We start from the raw sequence: 23,150 nt of genomic DNA on the forward strand, positions 1-23,150 counted from the left end.
CATAAGAACTTGTTCTTAACTGACTTGCCTAGTAAAATGAAGGTTAAATAAAAAATGTAAATATAAAAATCAACTGAGTCCACTTACTCGCTCGCTAGTACACTCAAATACCTCCTCACATGCTTGTTCACTGACTGACTGAGCAAGCTCTGAGGGTTGTCTGCATGTTACTAAATAGGCGCTTCAAACCTTAGAGCACATTGAAAGGTCTTTACATCACATTGAATGTGCACTCAGTGCTGAATGGGCAGATGATACAAAACACCCCATCATGATGATGCAAACCACCCCATCTGTTAGGCGGTGCGACACAAGGGAACCCAAGAGCAGACTCGGACGAGGAAACAGGGATGAATTAACCAAGCTATTTATTGTAACACAGTGAGATATGGAGTGCAGATCCGGGGAAGCTCGGATGAGTGGTAGGAAACTAGATGTGGAGGCTGAGGTTGGAGTGAGCTGGGTTGGAACAGGGTAAACAGGTCCAGAGAGGAATCCAATGGAGTGGTGAATCCAGAACAGGGTAGCAGGGTGGTGAGATGTGGAACAGGAGACAGGAGCCAGAGTGGCAAATCTGCAGTGAGAGGATAAAGAGCATCAGGTAGGGAAACAGACACAGCAGGGTAACAGGATCTTGAATAATCATAAATAGCTAGAATCATAAACTGACTTAGCAGAGATTACGATCTGGCAGAGTGGAAGTGTCAGGACTGAGTATTTGTAGAGGTCTTGATTATGGAACGGGTTACAGCTGCTGAGGATCCGCTCTGGCTCCAGCACACCTGTCTCCAACCACACAATCACAAACATACAGAAAGGGATGGGGAGAGAGAGAGTGTGTGTACTGGAGGAGTGGCTGCAGGTCAAGGAGACACCGGATGTCCACTAGGGGGTGTGGCAGGAGCAGATGTGACACCATCATGATGATGCAAAACACACCATCCTGATGATGCAAAACACACCATCCTGATGATTCAAAACACACCATCCTGATGATTCAAAACACACCATCATGATGATTCAAAACACACCATCATGACGATTTTATTTATTTTTATTTTACCATTATTTTACCAGGTAAGTTGACTGAGAACACGTTCTCATTTGCAGCAACGACCTGGGGAATAGTTACAGGGGAGAGGAGGGGGATGAATGAGCCAATTGTAAACTGGGGATTATTAGGTGACCATGATGGTTTGAGGGCCAGATTGGGAATTTAGCCAGGACACCTTTAATGACCTCAGAGAGTCAGGACACCCGTTTAACGTCCCATCCGAAAGACGGCACCCTACACAGGGCAGTGTCCCCAATCACTGCCCTGGGGCATTGGGATATTTTATTAGACCAGAGGAAAGAGTGCCTCCTACTGGCCCTCCAACACCACTTCCAGCAGCATCTGGTCTCCCATCCAGGGACTGACCAGGACCAACCCTGCTTAGCTTCAGAAGCAAGCCAGCAGTGGTATGCAGGGTGGTATGCTGCTGAAAAACTATGGAACGCCGTTTGGGCCTTTGCATGTCAAAAAAGATACACGTGAAATGAAGGACGCGTCAAATAAATAAGCTTTAATTTGACTCGTCAAATAACACAGTTCTATTATAGAATGTTGTGTGTTCTGAATTTGCACGCGCAAACCTAGCGCCACCACTACTATCAGTAGCACTGTCAAAGCTGTACAAAAAAGTCTGCAAACAAGCAAACACCGGCCACAAACGATGTGTTTTCAATACCACATTGGTAATAAAGCATTATTTGTTCGACCACAACTTCTGGACTAGCTAGCTAGCTTTAGCTTGGTGCCTAGCTAGAACCAATACAACGAGTCTGAAAACAATGACCAGTAGAAACTGCAGTCATATTCATTATTCTTAGCAATGATTTAGGAATCCTTGTGTGTAAGTACTAGCTAGGTAGCCACTTGCTGTTCGCCTATTGAAATTGAAATTCAGTTCATGAAAATAAATAGCCTGGCAGCTACTTAACCGTGTTGCGCAAATCTAACATTATAAGCAGCCAGCTAGCTTCATCTGGCTAGTGACGCTCGACCGAACTGGGTTATGTGTTGTGGAGCTAGCCACAATAAGGGTTAGGCACAATAGTGAATTTGCAGTTTGCCTTCAAAATAAAAGTACCTCTTCGAAAGTGATGCAGAAGGTTACAATTGGTGGAATCAAGCCATATATAGACTAGATAATGTTAAACAAGGTTGGAATGTGAAGCAATGAAATGGGGCATCAGTCTACTCGGTGACACCCACAGAACACAACTGTGACGACTTTACGCAAATATTAGCATTGTAGCTCTTATCGCGGGACTGTGACTGTGTGAAATCACCTCCCCAGTCAGTCTATTGTGTGTGTTGACATTCATATTGCACTGTACAGCTTTACCTAAGGATTGGGGATCAATGAAATGGGGTATCAGTTTATTCAATACCCAATATATTTTTTACCAACGTCCTCCACAGAGTTCAGACTCCAAAACATCCACGCAGTATTGTTTTTCCTCTGGAATAGTGTTCAATACACTTGACAATAAATGTGGCTCAATTCACAGTTGTTTCAGAGTCCCGCAATAAGAGCCAGGACGCTAATGTTGTCTGGGTGTCACTGAGTAGACTGATAGACTGTCATTGATCCACAATTCATAGGTAAGGCTGTACAGTGAAATAAGAATGCCCCAAATGCAATTCTGAAGTATAATACATCCAGTGTGATTTCAACAGATTGTCAAATTAACTAATTGTCTTTTGTTGATTTTATTGATTTTAACATTCCAACCTCGTTTAGCATTATCTATTCAACTATGCCATAATTCTACTATTTGTATTCAATTGCATCACTTTCAATGACATACTTTTGAAGACAAACCGCAAAGTCACTATTGTGGCTAATCCTTATTGTGGCTAGCTTCACATAGATGGGTCCGACCCCCATTAATCAAATAAGAACGGTCTTATAAATTAAGGTTATTTTAGATGATGACACCAAGCTATATACACTGCTCAAAAAAATAAAGGGAACACTTAAACAACACAATGTAACTCCAAGTCAATCACACTTCTGTGAAATCAAACTGTCCACTTAGGAAGCAACACTGATTGACAATACATTTTACATGCTGTTGTGCAAATGGAATAGACAAAAGGTGGAAATTATAGGCAATTAGCAAGACACCCCCAAAAAAGGAGTGATTCTGCAGGTGGTGACCACAGACCACTTCTCAGTTCCTATGCTTCCTGGCTGATGTTTTGGTCACTTTTGAATGCTGGCGGTGCTCTCACTCTAGTGGTAGCATGAGACGGAGTCTACAACCCACACAAGTGGCTCAGGTAGTGCAGTTCATCCAGGATGGCACATCAATGCGAGCTGTGGCAAAAAGGTTTGCTGTGTCTGTCAGCGTAGTGTCCAGGACATGGAGGCGCTACCAGGAGACAGGCCAGTACATCAGGAGACGTGGAGGAGGCCGTAGGAGGGCAACAACCCAGCAGCAGGACCACTACCTCCGCCTTTGTGCAAGGAGGTGCACTGCCAGAGCCCTGCAAAATGACCTCCAGCAGGCCACAAATGTGTAACATCTCACAGCAAGAACTGGCAAATCTGGTACAGTCCATGAGGAGGAGATGCACTGCAGTAATGCAGCTGGTGGCCACACCAGATTGTTATTTTTGATTTTGACCCCCCCCCTTTGTCCAGGGACACATTATTCAATTTCTGTTAGTCACATGTCTGTGGAACTTGTCCAGTTTATGTCTCGGTTGTTGAATCTCGTTATGTTCATACAAATATATACATGTTAAGTTTTATGAAAATAAACGTAGTTGACAGTACTTGTTTTTTTGCTGAGTTTATGATGCAAAACACACTGTCATAATGATGCAAAACACACCATCACGAGGATGCAAAAAACACCATCATGTGGATGCAAAACACACCATCATGATGATGCAAAACACACCATCATAATGCTGCAAAACACACCATCATATGATACAAAACACACCATCATAATGCTGCAAAACACACCATCATATGATACAAAACACACCATCATGATGGTGCAAAACACACCATCATATGATACAAAACACACCATCATGATGCTGAAGTGACACTTTGCATCTTGAAAAGTTAACTGCTGACACGCGAAACGTTTTGAGTGTGCACTAATGAAATAAAACACCAAAACATTTGAGTGTTACTTTTCTTTAACAATAAATAATCAAACTACACTGAACAAAAAAACACAACATCCAACAATTTCAAAGATTTTACTGAGTTACAGTTCATTTAAGGAAATCAGTCAATTTAAAGAAATTCATTAGGCCCTAATCTACAAATTTCACATGACTGGGCAGGTGGCGCAGCCATGGGTGGGCTTTGGAGGGCATAGGCCCACCCACTTGGGAGCCAGGCCCACCCACTGCTGAGCCTGGCCCAGCCAATCAGAAGAGTTTTCCCCCACAAAAAGGGCTTCATTACAGACAGAAATACTCCTCAGTTTCATCAGCTGTCCGCGTGGCTGGTCTCAGACGATCCCGCAGGTGAAGAAGCCGGATGTGGAGGTCCTGGGCTGGCGTCGTTACACGTGCTCTGCGGTTGTGGGCCAGTTGGACGTACTGCCAAATTTAAAAAAATGACATTGGAGGCAGCTTATGGGAGACACATTAAAATTAAGTTCTCTGACAACAGCTTTGGTGAACATTCCTGCAGTCAGCATGCTAATTGCATGCTCCCTTAACTCAATGCCACAGATGTCTCAAGTTTTATGTGACAAAACTACACATCTTAGAGTGGCCTTTTATTGCCCCCAGCACAAGGTGCACATGTGTAATGATCATGCTGATTAAATCAGCTTCTTGATATGCCACACCTGTTAGGTGGATAGATTATCTTGGCAAAGGAGAAATGCTCACTAACAGGGATGTGAACAAATGTGTGTGCAAAAGCTGAGAGAAATACGATTTTTGTGCATATGAAACATGGTGCCAACATTTTACATGTTGTGTTTGTATTTTTGTTTAGTATAAATACATATCAAACATATGTATTTATACTAAAACATATCAAAGTAAACCTATATCAATCCAGACAGCATATATGTCAGCCAATCAACCCAACACCAGGTTCTGACAAAGTGGGAGGGAGGCTACTGCATGTCATTAGCCATTGCTTACCAGTGAGAAGGGTGTGGTAGTGCAGTCCTCTTTCTTTGTCTATGTAAGAGCAGACATCAAAGACATAGGCCTTGACTGGCCCATCGATGAAGTTTGCTGCATAGTCAAATAGCACCACTCCAAACATAACTATGATGATGGCCCATGTCTTCTTCAGTGACCTATCCTGTACTAACGCTGCAAAAGAGGAGAAAGACAGGAGAATACCTCTTCATCTCAAGTTATGTGACAGATTACTCATTAATATCACTTTCAATAACTGAAATACTTCTGAATGCTCTGTGTTCGTTTTTGGTGGAGTATTGCAGCTGAATATTTTAAATTTGCCTTAGGAGGTACATCTTTCGCTCAGTAATTAGTTTGAAGACACAGAACAGTCTCAATTCGTAGGGGCATGGACTGTCGAAAGCGTTCCACAAGGATGCTGGCCTATGTTGACTCCAATGCTTCCTACAGTTGTGCCAAGTTGGCTGGATGTCCATTGGGTGGTGGACCATTCTTGAACAGGGTTGCAGTTCTTGACACACTCAAACCGGTGCGCCTAGCACTTACTACCATACCCCATTCAAAGGCATTTTGTCTTGCCAATTCACTCTCTGAATGGCACACACACAATCCATGTCTCAATTGTCTCAAGGCTTAAAATCCTTCTTTAACCCGTCTTCTCCCCTTCATCTACACTGATTGAAGTGGATTTAACAAGTGACATCAATAGGGGATCGTAGTTTTCACCTGGATTCACTGGGTCAGTCTACAGTATGTCATGGAAAGAGCAGATGTTCCTAATGTGTTGTACCCTCAGTGTATATTACAGGGCTTCTGAGGTAAACAGTGAGTCAGTGGATTTGTTAACACCAGTGGATTTTGATATCACGTAAATACATTTGATCATCATTATACTTACTGTTTCATCAAGAGCATGATTGGGGCTAATACAACCATTAATTTACCACATAGGAGGGAAGAATTTGTTTTGAAACCACATGCATTATGTTGGAACAAAATGTAAAGGCCATTTTAAATTCCAAACTCCATTAGAAATAGTTTTCAATTTGCATTTCAATCTGAAAAACAACACATTACCAGCATGACTGTCTGTCTGGCTAGAAAAACAACTCCTAATCAATTTTATGCTAAAACCCCCCCATCTAACACTGCATAAATATTAGTATTAGTTGTCACAAGAGTTATTTAGTGTTCATGCTCATCAAAAATAAATACTGTAGCGAATCAGATTGTCATAATCATGTTGTGCACAGTAGAGCACAAATAAACGGAATAATATCCTTTATCTTGGGAGAGAAACAAATGTCTGACAGATTGCAATGGCAAAAAAACCTACACAGCGGTATTCAAGTTTAGGGGATTACAAATCACATAGTAAATCCCAGTTGGGTGTTGTGTTGAAGTCTTATTAGGAATGTCAGATGCATTGTGGCTTAGGTTTGATCTCAAAGAAATACAAGAACTTTCATCAAAGCTTAGTTTCATCCACTGTAGGAAAATCACAATATATTGTACTGTAGCTAACACATAACGGCCCAGTGGCATTATGATTATATCCCAGATCCCAATTTACTATATCACAGATTCCATTTTACAACAGTGTTGAAAAATGGTCCTTGCTATCTGGGATCATTGGTACGTCTCTACCCAATTTAAGTTGACATTTTAATTGGTTATGGTAAGTGTAAGGTTAGGGTTAGGATAAGGGTAGGGACATCCCAAGTATTAGGGTAGGGAAACCCAAGGATCCCAAATAGCACTAACTGTTGAAGAATGGAGATAATCATCTTAACAAAAGTACTGTAAATGGTTACACATTTTATTGTAGTATTATTACAGAGAAGGTGAAATCCGGCATAACTGAAAACTATTTTGAGGATATCAACCAACAAAATAGGCATTCACTGAAAACAAAAAGGTTAGGTTGTCAGGTCTATGTACAATACTGTTGCAAAAGCAAATACAATCCCTGTCACGCCCTGACCTATGAGAGCCGTTTTATTTCTCTATTTGGTTAGGTCAGGGTGTGATGTGGGGTGGGCATTCTATGTTTTGTTTTCTATGTTTCTGTATTTCTATGTTTTGGCCGGGTATGGTTCTCAATCAGGGACAGCTGTCTATCGTTGTCTCTGATTGGGAATCATAATTAGGCAGCCTTTTTTCCCACCTAAGGTGTGGGTAGTTATATTTGTTAGTGGCGCTATGCCCTGTTTAGCTTCACGGTCGTTTCTTTGTTTTCTTGTTTTGTTGGCGACATTTACTCAAATAAAATAAAATGTACGCCCACCACGCTGCACCTTGGTCTCCTTCCGACGACGGCCGTGACAATCCCTTATCGAGTGAATGCATTTACAGTAGTATTCTACTTTAATATATACATTTCAATCCATAGGAACAGCTAAAATATTTAAAGTATTAGACATATGTACTTGACCCAGGTCTTACCAGCTTACCATACACCCTAATAAATGAAACAACCTCTTTTCAGAAATTCAGTCTATCTACATGGACGTGAAAATTAACAACGATATACAGTTTCTGAAAAGAAGTATGGGCCAAACATGTACGTCTCAGTATTGGCAGGTGTAAGGATATGCCATCTCTTGCATTCCTATTCTTTGCAGGTGTTGAGAGTCTTCAGTTCCACTCAGGATTTTGTACACATCTCAGTGAGGTGGTTTCTCTAATTGTTATTGTTCAAGGTCACTGTTGAGCTTTCTGGAAAAATTGCTGAACATCTTGTGCAATCAACTGGGTGGAGGAAAACGGCGGAAATAACAGGAACATTTAACCTTCTGTCGAGACACGCTGAGGAAACCCTCTCATTACTTGTTATGAAACACATTAAACTGCCAGACAAACAGCACAGGCAAAATTCCAGAAGAAAACCTGGTTCAATCTGCTTTCCAACAAAATGCATCATATGGGTTGATTTATGTATTTTGTAAGTTACGTACTGCATCGTGAAAACTTGATTGCTGACAAGCAAAACATTTTGGGACTTTGTCAACAATGAACTAGTGAAACAAATACCTAAAGATTGTTTTTGGGTGGAATTTTCCATTAAACAAAATATTTTTCTCTGAGAAAATATATTAGTATAAAAAAAAATCGAAATGTTTTTAGCATACAAAATAGCTCAGTATTTGTATTATTTATTTTATACACAGTGTTTTTTTGCTCAATAATTTCAGAGGTGACAGTGCATTTTCTATAAAACAGCCCATTAGGCGAAAGACATGGGAATATGAGCCCTGAAAGTATTTTGGTTTCTCATACCCAAGCTGCCCGACTCCATAACCACTATTAACAAAACAAAGACTAGTTCTAGAACAGTGTGTCTGTTAGCCATGGGCTCTCACCTGATAAGACTGCATCTCCATTGAGAAAACAAGGTTATTCAGTTTATAATACGTCATAATACTGTATTTCTCCTGACACTAGCTAGCTCGTCCTGCCAGTCATGTGAGACGTTGAGGCAATTCACAGAGTTTCTCATGGGAGCCTTGCCCGCCAACCCTCTCCTTTCCTCCTGCCGCCCCCGTCAGAGGAACCTGAGGAGGCGTTAGAGGCACTCAACCCAGGGAGGCAGTCAGATGCTTAGAGTCAGACAGATTAAAAGGCCACATTCTCACCAGACCTTGAGTCCTTGGGACACTAACATAGTCACATTATGTTCCAGAGTTAAGCATACCAATGAGTGAGGCCTACATACTGTTAGCAGTTGATGTTACTCTTCAATAACAAAGACCCCAAAGCAAATCAGGGGGAGGAAAATAGGTTTACTAAAAGAGAACAAATCATGCGGTAGGTAGATGTTCATTCTCCCCTGTCCTCAGTGATTCTCTTCAGAGTGATTCTCTCCACAGAACAAAGGGACTTTATTACCCAGCCTTGCCTGTGGTTGACCAATTAGAAATCCTTGCAATAAAACTGGGCCAATGGCCAAATAACAAGTATCCTATTTCAGGTTCAATGTATAAACAATTTGGACCAATGAGAACTTGCCATGTATCTATAGTCCCGGACTGAAATCCTCCAATGTCTCTGACCCATTGATATTACAGAAAAAACATTTCCATTGACCGTTAGTACTCTATCGATCTCTCGTCCTCTGCGTTGTGCATTTATCTTCGAAATATTCTTACAATATGGTCACTTGTTTGAGGGGACAATAGATAGACTACTTTGAGGGGAGGAAGTGAACATTCTTAACTAACCATGAGGGACCACATTGATGAGTTATGCTAGAGGCATTTGAAAACAGTATAATTGTGAACTGTACTTCAAACAAACAGCCTCTACGGTCTTTGACTTACCTTTATGGATGAAGCGAACATTCTTATCAAGGTGGTTACAGACCAGCAATGCGTAGGAGTGATACCACCCGTCGGAAGACAATTCCATCAGGCTACAGTAGATTAATTATGCTAGTTGCACTTGAAACAATAAGATTGTGTACAAACACACCATCTCTATGGTAACTTAGTTTCCTTTATACCCTGTTTGGCATGTCAAAACTGATAATGTGCAGGAAAAAAAATGTATTCAAGTTCAGTATTTACTCTGCAATTTTAGAATTATATTAAATGTCATGGTTTATAAGGTGGAAAGGCAAAGCAGTGGTAATCTTAATAGGAGTAGTTACATTATCCTCTATGAAGGATATGCTCAAAGCAGGGAATGTGAAATGGGATTCTGGAATTCCAACAGGTGGTTCCTAATCCAATGGAATCAGATTAGGAGGGAGGTGAGACTTTACATTATCCATCTCTAAGTAGCATTGTAAAAAAAAATGGGGGAAATTAAAAAATGTTCCCATCCATTGTAGATGAAAATCCGTAGTATATTATCGGTTTACAACTTGTTGATTGTTATATAGTTTATGCATGTAGCAATTATATTCCTGCCCTAAAGCTACAGTTTGGGGTGATAACGATATAATCAAATAGCATTATAGGCTCCAGAACATCATGCATTACATTGTTCTAACAGTAGTACTACACAGTTAATAACCAAGAAACATAACCTTAAAGTATTTTAATACAAATTGTCAAAAAATATTATTAATAAAGGTGCCCAATCACCTTTAAAAAATTATAGATAAAATACAGGCATCTCAGTAAAAACCTGAGAATATCATATTAAGACAATTCAGAGGCACATTGACACAATCATGTAGAATCATCATTAACCGCAGGTCAATATTATGACTACTAGGAAAGAATACTTAAGGGTCATCACTCTCTCCTCGTCCTTCTGTTTGCCCTTAGTCTCGTAATGACATATTGCCATTGCTATTAACCCAATTACAATTGAATGGTACAGTACAAACCCTTTATGAGTCAACAGGGCTTACAGTGGATGGAAGATGTTCTCATGAAAATTAATTAACTATTGAAGCAATTAGAGGAACACTATTACTACAAACATCTGTGAGCTAAATACAACAATAACAATTATATGAATTAATTGCAATTGCAGTGCAATCCATTCAAGGGATCCAAGTACTTCATGCTTGAGTAGCACCCATACCAGCAATGCATGGCGCACCATGTATCAAAGACGGTTGACTAACTGTTAAACACTGGAAGCGTATATTGAGAGCCGTAGGTGTTTTTCTTAAGGGGGGGCAGTAGAAGGAGAAAGGCCTGGCTACAATTGTGCTTTGGCTGCGTTACACTCAATAATACCAGCTGAGAGCAACTGTCTCCTCTAGAACGGGACGTGTGTGTTTCCCTATGAAGGGGTCCCGGGCCAGGCAGGGATCAGCAGGGGTGCGGGACAGGACAGGTGCGTGGCTCGGGGTCACCTCTCGCTGGGCGTCCCTGTGGAAGGAGGCCCTCTCCTGGTTGTGGGGTGGGAGATTACCTCGTCAACAGAGAGAACGGGAGTCACACAGGCGTCCGTCCCATCGAACACTCGACCACACTCCTACCTGGGTCTTAGTGGCAGACTGCTAAGTGAAGATCTGCCTCAGCTCTGGCCAATCACAAATGCTCATCTGGGGAGGAAGATTGACAGCATCCAATCCCAGGCCTAAAAAAAGGTGATATGCAAATGATAAGATATGAGGAACACAAATATATGTATGCAGTAAAGCTGGGGTGTCAAACTGGTAACTCTAATGAACTTATCCTTTGCAGCAAAGGTAACTCTGGGTCTTCCTTTCCTGTGGCAGTCTTCATAAGAGCCAGTTTCATCATAGCACTTGATGATTTTTGCACTTGAAGAAACTTTCAAAATTCTTGAAATTTTCCGGATTGACTGACCTTCATGTCTTACAGTAATGATGGACTGTCATTTCTCTTTGCTTATTTGAGCTGTTATTGCCATAATATGGACTTGGTCTTTTACCAAATAGGGCAATATTCTGTATACCAACCCTACCTTGTCACAACACAACTGATTGGCTCAAACGCATTAAGGATAGAAATTCCACAAATTAACTTTTAACAAGGCACACCTGTTAATTGAAATGCATTCCAGGTGACTACCTCTTGAAGCTGGTTGAGAGAATGCCAAGAGTGTGCAAAGCTGTCATCAAGGCAAAGGGTGTCTACTTTGAAGAATCTCAAATATATTTTATTTGTTTAACACTTTCTTTGGTTACTACATGATTCCATATGTGTCACGCCCTGACCTTAGTATTCTATGTTTTCTGTATTATTTTGGTCAGGTCAAGGTGTGACGGGGGTGGATATGATTGTTTTGTATTGTCTAGGGTTTTTGTAGGTCTAGGTGTGTGTGTGTAGTCTAGGCATATGTAGGTCTATGGTGGCCTAGTTTGGTTCCCAATCAGAGGCAGCTGTTTATCGTTGTCTCTGATTGGGGATCCTATTTAGGTTGCCATTTTCCAGTTTGGTTTGTGGGTTATTGTCTATGTGATGTTACATGGCTGCACTCGTGTCATTTAGCGTTCACGTCCGTTTTGTTATTTTGGTATAGTTTGTTCAGTCTTCTTATTTATTAAAAGGGAAGATGTATATTAATCACGCTGCGCCTTGGTCTCCTCTCTACGACGTTCGTGACAATATGTGTTATTTCATAGTTTTTATGTCTTCACTATTATTCTACAATGCAGAAAATAGTAAAAATAAAGGAAAACCCTAGAATGAATAGTTGTGTCCAAACTTTTGACTGGTACTGTATGTCTCGTGTCTGAGCCATTGAATTGCGATTCCACTTTGTCTCTGTACTGACGGTTTGCCTGTTTATTACATTACGGAGAGCATAACTGCACTGTTTGTATTTGACCATATTTCCAGTCACCTTACCGTGGTAGTTCACGCTTTCAGTTTTGCGTAAATGCTGCCATCTATCGACGTTTTTGGTTTGGGTAGATTTTAATAGTCACAGTGGGAACAACATTCCCTATACACTTCCTGAGGAACTCAGTCACCGTATCAGTGCATACGTCAATGTTATTCTCAGAGGCAACCCAGAACATATCCCAGTCCAGGTGATCAGAACAATCTTGAAGGATGGATTCCGATTGGTCAGACCAGCATTGAATAGACCTCAGCATGGGTACTTCCTGTTTGAAAAAAAGGAGTGAGTTTCTGTACGTTATCACAATCTCACCATGCGTAGTTAATCATGAAACATACTCCACCGCCTTTCTTCTTCCCGGAGAGTTCTTTATTCCTGTCCGCACGACGTACTGAGAACCCAGTTGGCTGTATGGACGGGGACAGTATATCTGGAGGAAGCCATGATTTCATGAAACAGAGTATGTTACTGTCCCTGTCTCTCTGGAAAAAGATCCTCACCCTGAGCTCGTCTACTTTATTGTCCAGGGACTGAACGTTAGCGAGTAATATACTCGGAAGCGGTGGATGATGTGCAGCCTCTTAAGTCGGACTAGAAGTCCACTCCGAATACCTCTTCTCCGCCGGCGGCGTCTTGGAGCAGACTCTGGGATAAGTTAAATTGCCTTGGGGGTACGAACAAAGGATCCAATTTGGGAAAGTCGTATCTGGTCAGAATGCTGGTGAGTTACTGTCGCTCTGATATCCCAAAAATATTTCCAGATGTATGTAATAACACAAAAAATGTTCTGGGCTAATAATGTAAGAAGAAAAATATATATATATAATATATACTGCGAAGTTGCTTAGCAGCTAGAAGCAGAGCTGCCATGTCTGTCGGCGCCATCTTCTTCATTACATATGAAGGCGTCCTACGCCCGAAACGTAAGCCTGTTTGTTTGTCCCGTGAATAAAACTCAGATCAATGCAGGCACAGAGTTCTCCTTTTTCTTTCTTTTCCTGGATAGTCTCCCATTGACGTGTTCTGGGGTAAGGAATGTTTTATGAATGAGTAATTAACCAAAATGGTTAATCTGACAAAAAGACAGAATTAACACAAGTTTAGAGTTTGCTTCTTCAATATAACTAGTATACTGCAGATAATAATGCAATAGAGCCACTGGCCCTAGCCTAGAATAAGTAACCATTATAGGAAATAAAACTGCCATCTCAGTTGTGAAATCAGTTTGGGAAGACAAACTATGTCTGCATAAAAATAATATTATTGCATTAAGGATTTCAACGATCACAGCTGTGCTCATATTTGCCTGGTTTTGATTGGCTGTGGCGTTAGGTAAAGGACATCTTCTAAGATGATTGCCATTAAAAAAAACTTCAGGGCTAATTACTGACGGGTTGTTCGCGAACAAGTCGGCTCAAAGAGCCGGCTCTTGTAGGTGAACGTTGGGAGCCGGCTCACATTTTAGAGAGCCGTATCTATTAATTAAATATAAGAAAATTAAGATATGATTAATCAACAGACCTAAATGAATATAATTAACTAATTCAAAGAACAAAAAAATTAATTAAATATTATAGGCCTAAATGCTCAAGCGCACACATACGTTCTGACTGTCTGCTCAGACTAACAGCCTCACATTTTGTTCCTGTCAATCAGACACGCAGTGTCAACCAATGAACCAAAGATGCGTGAGAAAGGGCCGAGCCAACTCACTCACAGTCACACACTTAGCAACTGAGGAGAGAGAGGAAGGACAGCTATGAAAACAACAGCTGGAAAATGAGTCAGAAGCACAGTAGCATTTGGATGTATTTTAATAATGTAGACAATGTTAGAGCACAGTGTAGAATTTGCCAAAACAAAATCTCATATTAAGCCGGTTCAACGCACAACCTACACCGGCGTATGCGAACTGTACACCCAACTGTGAAGCTAGCTGTAGCGGAGCTACGAGAAACTAGCGGGCTTGCTAGTGATAGTGGTGGAGCCAGCACCTCCACACGTGGGGATGTATCCACTCAGTCAAGTAGGCCTACTCCACGACCCACAGCAACGCAGTCTTCTATGGACCAGTTTATGCCAAAGTCTATGTCTGCAGAAAAACAAGCCCAAATTGATATTGCATTGGCTAAAATGATTGCCACCGATTTCCAGTCATTGGAGGACAGAGGTTTTAGAAGTATTAGCAATAGTCTAAATCCAATGTACACAATTCCAAGTAGGAAAACCCTTTCAAAATCATTTATTCCACAACTGTACGAGAGCACACAGCCTTCAGTGTGGGAAAGAGTCCAAAAAGATTCTGCAGTTTGCCTTACCACTGACTGCTGGACAACAAGGGTAACCACTTCTTACATGTCGGTTACATGTCACTTCATTGATGTTAGCCTTCAGTGACGCCAGAGTGATTGATGAGGCTCTTCAAAGAATAACCTCAGCAGCAGGGAGGGACAGTCCCATCAGTCAGCTGGCTCAGGCACCAGGGCAACAGGAAGAAGAGGGATCAGATGGAGCAGAAGCACCAGCAGTAGTGCCACTAACGTCTGCTGTTTGGATGCTGTTTGACGAGAAGGCAGCTGGGGATGCAGCACGAAGGAATCCCTCAGCAGATGCCATTATGGAGGTCCGATCCTATTTGGAGGAGCCCCTATTTATTTTTCTTTGTTATGGTGCAATATTCAATTATGCTGTTCAGATTGTATTCGTTTTGAATGGTTAGATTTAATATGCACTTTGTTCATATACATTAAAAAGTTATACTTTAAATGCAAATGTTTAATAGCATTCTTTTTCATAACAAACCAATGCATTTTTAAGTACATTGTGGTTAAGGTAGAGTATTATTTCATTTAATAATTTAATTAGAATTGTTTTAACACTAATCATAGTCAAACTATTGCAAACTGCTTGACTTGAAAAAATACAACACATTTTTTTTTTAAAGAGACGTTTGGGAGCCAAAAGAGCCGTCTCTTTTTGGTGAGCTCAGCCGAATAAAAAAGAGCCGGAATGCCCATCACTAGGGCTAATTGCCTTGCCAACCAACAATGTGACTGTTTTGGCCCGTCACCGAGGCAGTTATCAGCAGATTACGTGTACTTCTTACTGACAAAAGAGCAGTCATCTACATCACAGGCATGAATAGGAAGTAGCCGACTACATACCTAAGGTTTGCATACCAACATATGTAGTTTACATAAATTATTTACTCAGTGAGATTGGAATGGTAAGACATGACGTGGTTATTAAATCCTTGAATATGGGAGCTACAATATTATGATTCTTCCCGTAACTAAAACCGTGATTTTTTTTGCATTTGCAGATCTCTTCACAGCATGGTATTAACCTTAAAATTGTGATCTCTATCTTTGGAAAAGTGCCCACAATCCCTGGAGTAAAAAGAAAGTACAAGCCTTAAGCAAAACGTAATGTTGTTTACAGCGATCATGGAGGGGAGGTTAATATATTCATTGAAAAATAAAAATGGGGCTTCAGGCGGCATAGCGTCTAGGGCTCTAACAACATATAAAATATGACAGTGAGCTGCGGCAAAAGTCAATAAAACCAAACCTTGAGCACATCCTACATCCCACCTAATCTACGTACTAGACTTGACTGGCATTTATTAAAGACATGCTCCGTTTTTTTGGCAACTAAGACATACTTTTTTTAACATCCCGCTTTTGGCTGGATTTGTAGCCAATGTGTAGTTCATACATGCATAATCTATGAGCAGAATGAATGACATACCTCAATTAGCCATGAAATCCCTAGTTTAAAAGCGACTGTTTTCATGAAGCTGTGCCACACTATTTTTCCTATATTTCTCCCCACGTGGGCCAGCACCCTAGCAAATGAAGTTCAGGTTTCAGGAGCAGAGAATTTTTTTTGGAAGTTTCTGTTGTTGTTGAGGGCCCTGGTTCAGTCTTCTTCTATTAAATAAACATTATATCTTACGGCCTTCTTTAGGCAAAAAACAATATGCTGCAATGTACAAACCAGTATGTGTATCATCTTATGATATGCATTGTACAGATGTACCTGGAGCTACAGAGCATTATTTCACTATTGCTCTTTAGAAAGCATTTACTGTAGGTGTACTGAGAACAGCACTGTGGGTGTAGAAGTGGACTGAGGGTCGTGATCTGCTCAGACCTCAACTGGGCTGATCTCATTCTCACCATGCTGGCATCAATGACATGCCCTCTGCCCAACCTGGTCCTCTCCAGCAGGACCAGGACCACCCCGAAGGCACACGTCAGACCCTCGCCCGCAAAGTCTGCCACCAGGTTCAGAGGAGGGTAGGGCTTCTCATGGCTCCGGCCCAACATGGACAACAAGACTGACACAGGAGGAGGGGAATACACGGAACGGAGTAAGCGAGGCAGAATTGGAGGGAGATTCCTTTATGTCTGTATGGACAATGGTACAGTACATAGAAAGGATGCTGTAAATGATCTAAAATGAACATCTAGTCTAACAGAAAGTCATTAGCTACGTAATAAACCATAATCATTGAATTTATAGCCTTCAATTATATTCCAGATGATAATTGAAATATGATACATTATTAATAACAATAGGTTTGAATTAGCTTGAGTTCAAAAGAAGTGTCATTCCACCAATAAAGTGCCATTTGGGCAATGTAAATGACCCTCCCCCCCAAAAAACGTTATTTCACCAAATGTTTACATTCTGTCATAAAGAGCACATAGAAACATGGCTATAGTAAGTGGCAATTAAAGTAACAGGGTGTCACGATCGTCGTAGTGAGGAGATCAAGGCGCAGCGTGATGATAATACATCTTCTTTTTAATAACGAAGAAGACTGAACAAACTATACAAAATAACAAAACGAACGTGAACGCTAAATGACACAAGTGCAGACATGCAACATCACATAGACAACCTAGAACACCAGACATAGAATGCCCACCCCAACTCACGCCCTGACCAAACCAAAATAGAGACATAAAAAAGGAACTAAGGTCAGGGCGTGACACAGGGTTGAAGTTTTCATCTTAAATCCACCATAACTCCCATTGTGACAGGGGGAATGGAGGGGCAATTGAATGCAAGCTTCCCGAAAAAATGTATTCTTAAAACATTTCTAGCCCATCTATCTATAGTTAACAGGGTTGATGTGTTATGCTTAACCTGCTCAGTTTTCCACCACAAAACAAAACAATTTCATTTTTATTTTGCACATATAATTTCACAATTTTCAAACCAGAGTTCAGTTCACTTAACAGGTTAGACCTTAAAATAAGAGGAAATGTAAATGAATCACTAATTACGCAAAATAAATTATTGTCTTCAGAAATGACTTTGTCAAAGCAACAAAGTAACTAGGGCTTTACAACGATGGTGAAATTACATTTTTGGGTTAAGTGGGCTAAAAATCAGATTAATTGAATTTCCCTCGTGTTCCATATTAAAGGGCACTTCATTACCCCTTGACTTATTCCACATTTTATTGTGTTACAGCTTGAATTCTCTAAAATTCTCTCACCCATCTTTTCACAATATCCAATATTGGCAAAATGAAAACATGTTTTTTGAAATGTTTGATTTACATATCTATTCACCACCTTGAGTAAATACTTTGTAGAAGCACCTTTGGCAGAAATTACAGCTGTGAGTTTTTCTGGGTAAGTCTAACAGTTTCCATAACTAGATTGTGCAACATTTGTCTATTATAATTTTTTCTTCAAGCTATGTCAAATTGGTTGTTGTACATTGATAGACAACCATTTTCAGGTCTTGCCATAGATTTTCAAGTAGATTTAAGACAAAACTCTAACTAGGCCACTCAGAAACATTCACTGTCTTCTTGGTAAGCAACTCCAGTGTAGATTTGGTCTCATGTTTTAGGTTAGTGTCCTGCTGAAAGGTGAATTCCTCTCCCAGTGTCTGGTGGAAAGCAGACAAACAGGTTTTCCTCTAGGATTTTGCCAGTGCTTATCTCCATTCTGTTTTTTTCATCCTGAAACACTCCCCAGTCCTTAACAATTACAAGCATACCCATAACATGATGCAGCCACCACTATGCTTGAAAATATGTAGAGTAGTACTCAGTTGTAAAGACACGTTGGGTCCTTGAAAAGCGCTATATAAGTCCCATGTATTATTATTCTGTAATGTGTTGCATTAGATTTGTCCCAAACATAACACTTTGTATTTAGGACCAAAAGTGAATTGCTTTGCCACAATTTTTGCAGTATTACTTTAGTGACTTTAGTGCAGGATGAATGTTTTGGAATATTTTTATTCTGTACAGGCTTCCTTCTTTTCCCTCCGTCATTTAGGTTAGTATTGTGGAGTAACTATACAGTTGTTGATCCATCCTCAGTTTTCTCCTATCACGGCCATTAAACTCTGTAACTGTTTTAAAGTCACCATTGGCCTCATCGTGAAATCCCTGAGCCATTTCCTTCCTCTCCGGCAACTGAGTTAGGAAGGATGCCTGTATCTTTGTCGTGAGTGTGTGTAATGATACACCCTCCAAAGTGTAATTAATAACTTCACCATTCTCAAATGAATATTCAATGCCTGCTTTATTTTTACCCATCTACCAATAGGTGCCCTTCTTTGCGAGGCATTTCTGAAACTTCTTTGGTCTTTGTGGTTGAATCTGTGTTTGAAACTCGCTGCTCGACTGAGGTACCTTACATATAATTGTACGTGTGGAGTACAGCAATGATGTAGTCATTCAAAAATCATGTTAAACATTGAACACTATTATTGCACACAGAGTGAGTCCATGCAACATATTATGTGACACATTTTTACCCCTTCACTTTTTCCACATTTTGTTACGTTACAGCCTTATTCTAAAAGTGAGTAACTAAACACATTTTCCTCATCAATCTACATACAATGCCGCAGAATGACGAAGTGAAAACAGGTTTTTAGAAATTTTAGCATAAAGTATTCAGCCCTCTGCTATGAGACTCAAAATAGAGCTCAGGCGCATCCTGTTTCCATTGATCATCCTTGAGCTGTTTCTAAAACTTGATTGGAGTCCACCTGTGGTAAATCCAATTGATTGGACATGATTTGGAAATGCACAAACCTGTCTATATAAAAGGTCCCACAGATCACAGTGTTAATCAGAGCAAAAACCAAGCCATGAGGTCAAAGGAATTATCCATAGAGCGCTGAGACAGGATTGTGTCGAGGCACGGATCTGGGGAAGGGTACCAAAACATTTCTGCAGGTGTCCAATAACACAGTGGCCTCCATCCATTTAATTTCACCTTTATTTAAGCAGGTAGGCAAGTTGAGAACAAGTTCTCATTTCCAATTGTGACATGGCCAAGATAAAGCAAAGCAGTTCAACACATACAACAACACAGAGTTACACATGGAGTAAAACAAACATACAGTCAATAATACAATAGAAAAACAAGTCTATAAATGTAACGGATGTGAAATGGCTAGCTAGTTAGCGGGTGCGCGCTAGTAGCATTTCAATCAGTTACGTCACTTGCTCTGAGAGTTAAGTAGTGTTGCCCCTTGCTCTGCAAGGGCCGCGGCTTTTGTGGAGCGATGGGTAACGACGCTTCGTGGGTGTCCGTTGTTGATTTTTTGCAGAGGGTCCCTGGTTCGCGCCCGTGTCGGGGCGAGGGGACGGTTTAAAGTTATACTGTTACATATACAATGTGAGCAAATGAGGTGAGATAAGGGAGGTAAAGGCAAAAAAGGCCATGGTGGCGAAGTAAATACAATATAGCAAGTAAAACACTGGAATGGTAGATTTGCAGTGGAAGAATGTGCAAAGTAGAGATAGAAATAATGGGGTGCAAAGGAGCAAAATAAATACATGAATAAATACAGTAGGGGGAGAGGTAGTTATTTGGGCTAAATTATAGATGGGTTAAATGACCTCCAGCAGGCCACAAATGTGCATGTGTCTGCTCAAACGGTCAGAAACAGACTCCATGAGGGTGGTATGAGGGCCCGACGTCCACAGGTGGGGGTTGTGCTTACAGCCCAACACCGTGCAGGACGTTTGGCATTTGCCAGAAAACACCAAGATTGGCAAATTCGCCACTGGCGCCCTGTGCTCTTCACAGATGAAAGCAGGTTCACACTGAGCACATGAGCACACGTGACAGACGTGACAGAGTCTGGAGACGCTGTGGAGAACGTTCTGCTGCCTGCAACATCCTCCAGCATGACCGGTTTGGCAGTGGGTCAGTCATGGTGTGGGGTGGCATTTCTTTGTGGGGCCGCACAGCCCTCCATGTGCTCGCCAGAGGTAGCCTGACTGCCATTAGGTACCGAGATGAGATCCTCAGACCCCTTGTGAGACCATATGCTGACATGCACATTTGTGGCCTGCTGGAGGTCATTTTGCAGGCTCTGGCAGTGCACCTCCTTGCACAAAGGCGGAGGTAGCGGTCCTGCTGCTGGGTTGTTGCCCTCCTACGGCCTCCTCCACGTCTCCTGATGTACTGGCCTGTCTCCTGGTAGCGCCTCCATGCTCTGGACACTACGCTGACAGACACAGCAAACCTTTTTGCCACAGCTCGCATTGATGTGCCATCCTGAATGAGCTGCACTAACTGAGCCACTTGTGTGGGTTGTAGACTCCGTCTCATGCTACCACTAGAGTGAAAGCACCGCCAACATTCAAAAGTGACCAAAACATCAGCCAGGAAGCATAGGAACTGAGAAGTGGTGTGTGGTCACCACCTGCAGAACCATTCCTTTTTTGGGGGTGTCTTACTAATTGCCTATAATTTCCACCTTTTGTCTATTCCATTTGCACAACAGCATGTGAAATGTATTGTCAATCAGTGTTGCTTCCTAAGTGGACAGTTTGATTTCACAGAAGTGTGATTGACTTGGAGTTACATTGTGTTGTTTAAGTGTTCCCTTTATTTTTTTGAGCAGTGTATATATATTTTTTAAAGCAATTTAATCCATTTTAAATTCAGGCTGTAACGACAAAATGTGGAAAAAGTAATGGGGTGTGAATACTTTCTGAAGGCACTGTAACAGGCTTTTAAAATTCAATATTGGTACACAAGTTCTACTGAAAATATCAAAGGGATGCAAAAAGGTACTCAATTCATGGAACGACCCAGATGGTTGCCATCGAGACTATTCAATTATTACAGAGCTATCAATCGTAAGTAATATGCCATTGAATGGTCTGTTTTTCCCATATTTGATTTTCAACTGAAGCCGTTCCACATCTTATGTCACTGATGGAAAGTCAAGAAAAATAATAATAATAAATAATAATAAAGTTTTATTACAGTGAAGTTGTTTCCACCTGACATGACGAGGTAGTTGATGTCATGGCCAGCAGCCTTGGCTCCACTCAAGCCGTAGCCAGTGAGGCATGAGTAGATCAGACGAGGGTTCTCCTTCAGTAACTCCTCTGGACCCATGCCCAGCTTCTCCATAACTCCTACACAGAAACACAGTTAATGGAGAGGAACAGACTTTAGATACATTCAAAAAAGGAATACAAGTACTGAGAAGCAACATGAAAGTATACCATTAGTCAGGTGCGACCTATTCAGAACCAAACACCCACACCACATGCCCAGAAACAGAAGACAATGCATCACTAAGCAACTAAAGCCTCTTGCAAACAACTACCGTCAGAGTCATGTAGTTGAGGTTGGGCCAGGGACACTGTCTATTTCTATAGACCCTGCACTCATAACCATCAAATAGACAGACCACTGCAAACCCTGGGAAAAAATGTTTTTTCAATACAGCCACCAGCTAACTGGGAAAGTAACTTCAGCTAACCAAGCAGTCTCCATATAAACCCTTTCTCAGACTCAAAACAACCGAGATACAGAAAGCTTAGCCTTTTTTAGGCCAAAGGAGGAGAGAAACTTAATTATTTGGAACCCGGCACAGTAGTAGACCAGAAGAGTGCAATTGATTTCACTCTGGGTTTAATTGCAGGGTTGGGTAATCGCCGCTTTGACACAAATTATAGGGAAATCAGTGGACTACATTCGTTATTAGACAACGAAGATTCAGAAAAAAATGCAAAGGCTTTCTACACAAAAATAAAGAGCTAAGTTTGATCCCTTGATTAGCAGGGAGGACTCTGATTCCAAGGTCAAAAAAAGTAGATGGACGGTCACGTGATGTTACATCCCCTGAACCAGGAATGAGTATTTAATCTATTGCTCTTCCTGTTAGACTCTTTAGTACCCATCACTCTGGCTGACTGTCCCTCATGCCCTGTGTCTACAGCGTTAGTGGATTCCGACGCCGCGGGTAACTTTATGGATCAGACCCTTGTCTCTGCTCGCAATATTTCTACCTACCCGCTCTTCTCTCCTTTTCCAGTTCAAGGTCTCGACTGTCGGCCTCTAGGATCCGGAACCATCACACACATCACCCAACCACTCACCCTCACCGTGGAGCCCAATCACCAGGAAAACATCCCCTTCATTCACCGGTGCACCAGTTCACAAGATCATCCTCAGCCTACCTTGGCTTCAGCGCCATAACCCTACCATCTCATGGTCGAGGATGAGAATCACCGACTGGTCACCTGAATGCCCGGAAGACCTGCTTTCCTGTCCCCTGTGGTTCCACATCGGTTGAGAGTCCTGTGGTTGCACTCCAGCCCAACATCACGGAGGAATTTCAGGATCTAAGGGAGGTATTCTCCAAGACCCGCGCTACCGGTTTCCCTCCTCATCACCCCTGG

General features: G+C 41.4%; 2 protein-coding genes and 1 long non-coding RNA gene across 3 annotated transcripts; all 3 read right to left on the reverse strand.

Annotated features, from left to right (window-relative positions):
• Window positions 1-351: 351 nt before the first annotated feature.
• Window positions 352-2,034, reverse strand: LOC129814083 (uncharacterized). The gene is made up of 2 exons (XR_008753229.1): window positions 671-2,034; window positions 352-574 (listed from the first exon to the last, which is right to left on the reverse strand). It is a non-coding gene; the product is annotated as an uncharacterized LOC129814083 (long non-coding RNA).
• Window positions 2,035-4,307: 2,273 nt separating this feature from the next.
• LOC129814065 (membrane-associated transporter protein-like) lies at window positions 4,308-9,615 on the reverse strand. The gene is made up of 3 exons (XM_055866841.1): window positions 9,502-9,615; window positions 5,177-5,353; window positions 4,308-4,618 (listed from the first exon to the last, which is right to left on the reverse strand). Exons 1-3 carry the CDS (start codon window positions 9,587-9,589, stop codon window positions 4,506-4,508), a joined length of 378 nt encoding a protein of 125 aa, XP_055722816.1. The 5' UTR covers window positions 9,590-9,615; the 3' UTR covers window positions 4,308-4,505.
• Window positions 9,616-10,865: 1,250 nt separating this feature from the next.
• Window positions 10,866-21,873, reverse strand: LOC129833687 (alpha-methylacyl-CoA racemase-like). Its single transcript, XM_055898441.1, has 3 exons — window positions 21,741-21,873; window positions 16,636-16,796; window positions 10,866-11,030 (listed from the first exon to the last, which is right to left on the reverse strand). Exons 1-3 carry the CDS (start codon window positions 21,871-21,873, stop codon window positions 10,866-10,868), a joined length of 459 nt encoding a protein of 152 aa, XP_055754416.1.
• Between the last annotated feature and the right edge of the window lie 1,277 nt (window positions 21,874-23,150).

Source organism: Salvelinus fontinalis, chromosome 2 (genome assembly GCF_029448725.1).
Source record: "Salvelinus fontinalis isolate EN_2023a chromosome 2, ASM2944872v1, whole genome shotgun sequence".
NCBI lineage: Eukaryota > Metazoa > Chordata > Actinopteri > Salmoniformes > Salmonidae > Salvelinus > Salvelinus fontinalis.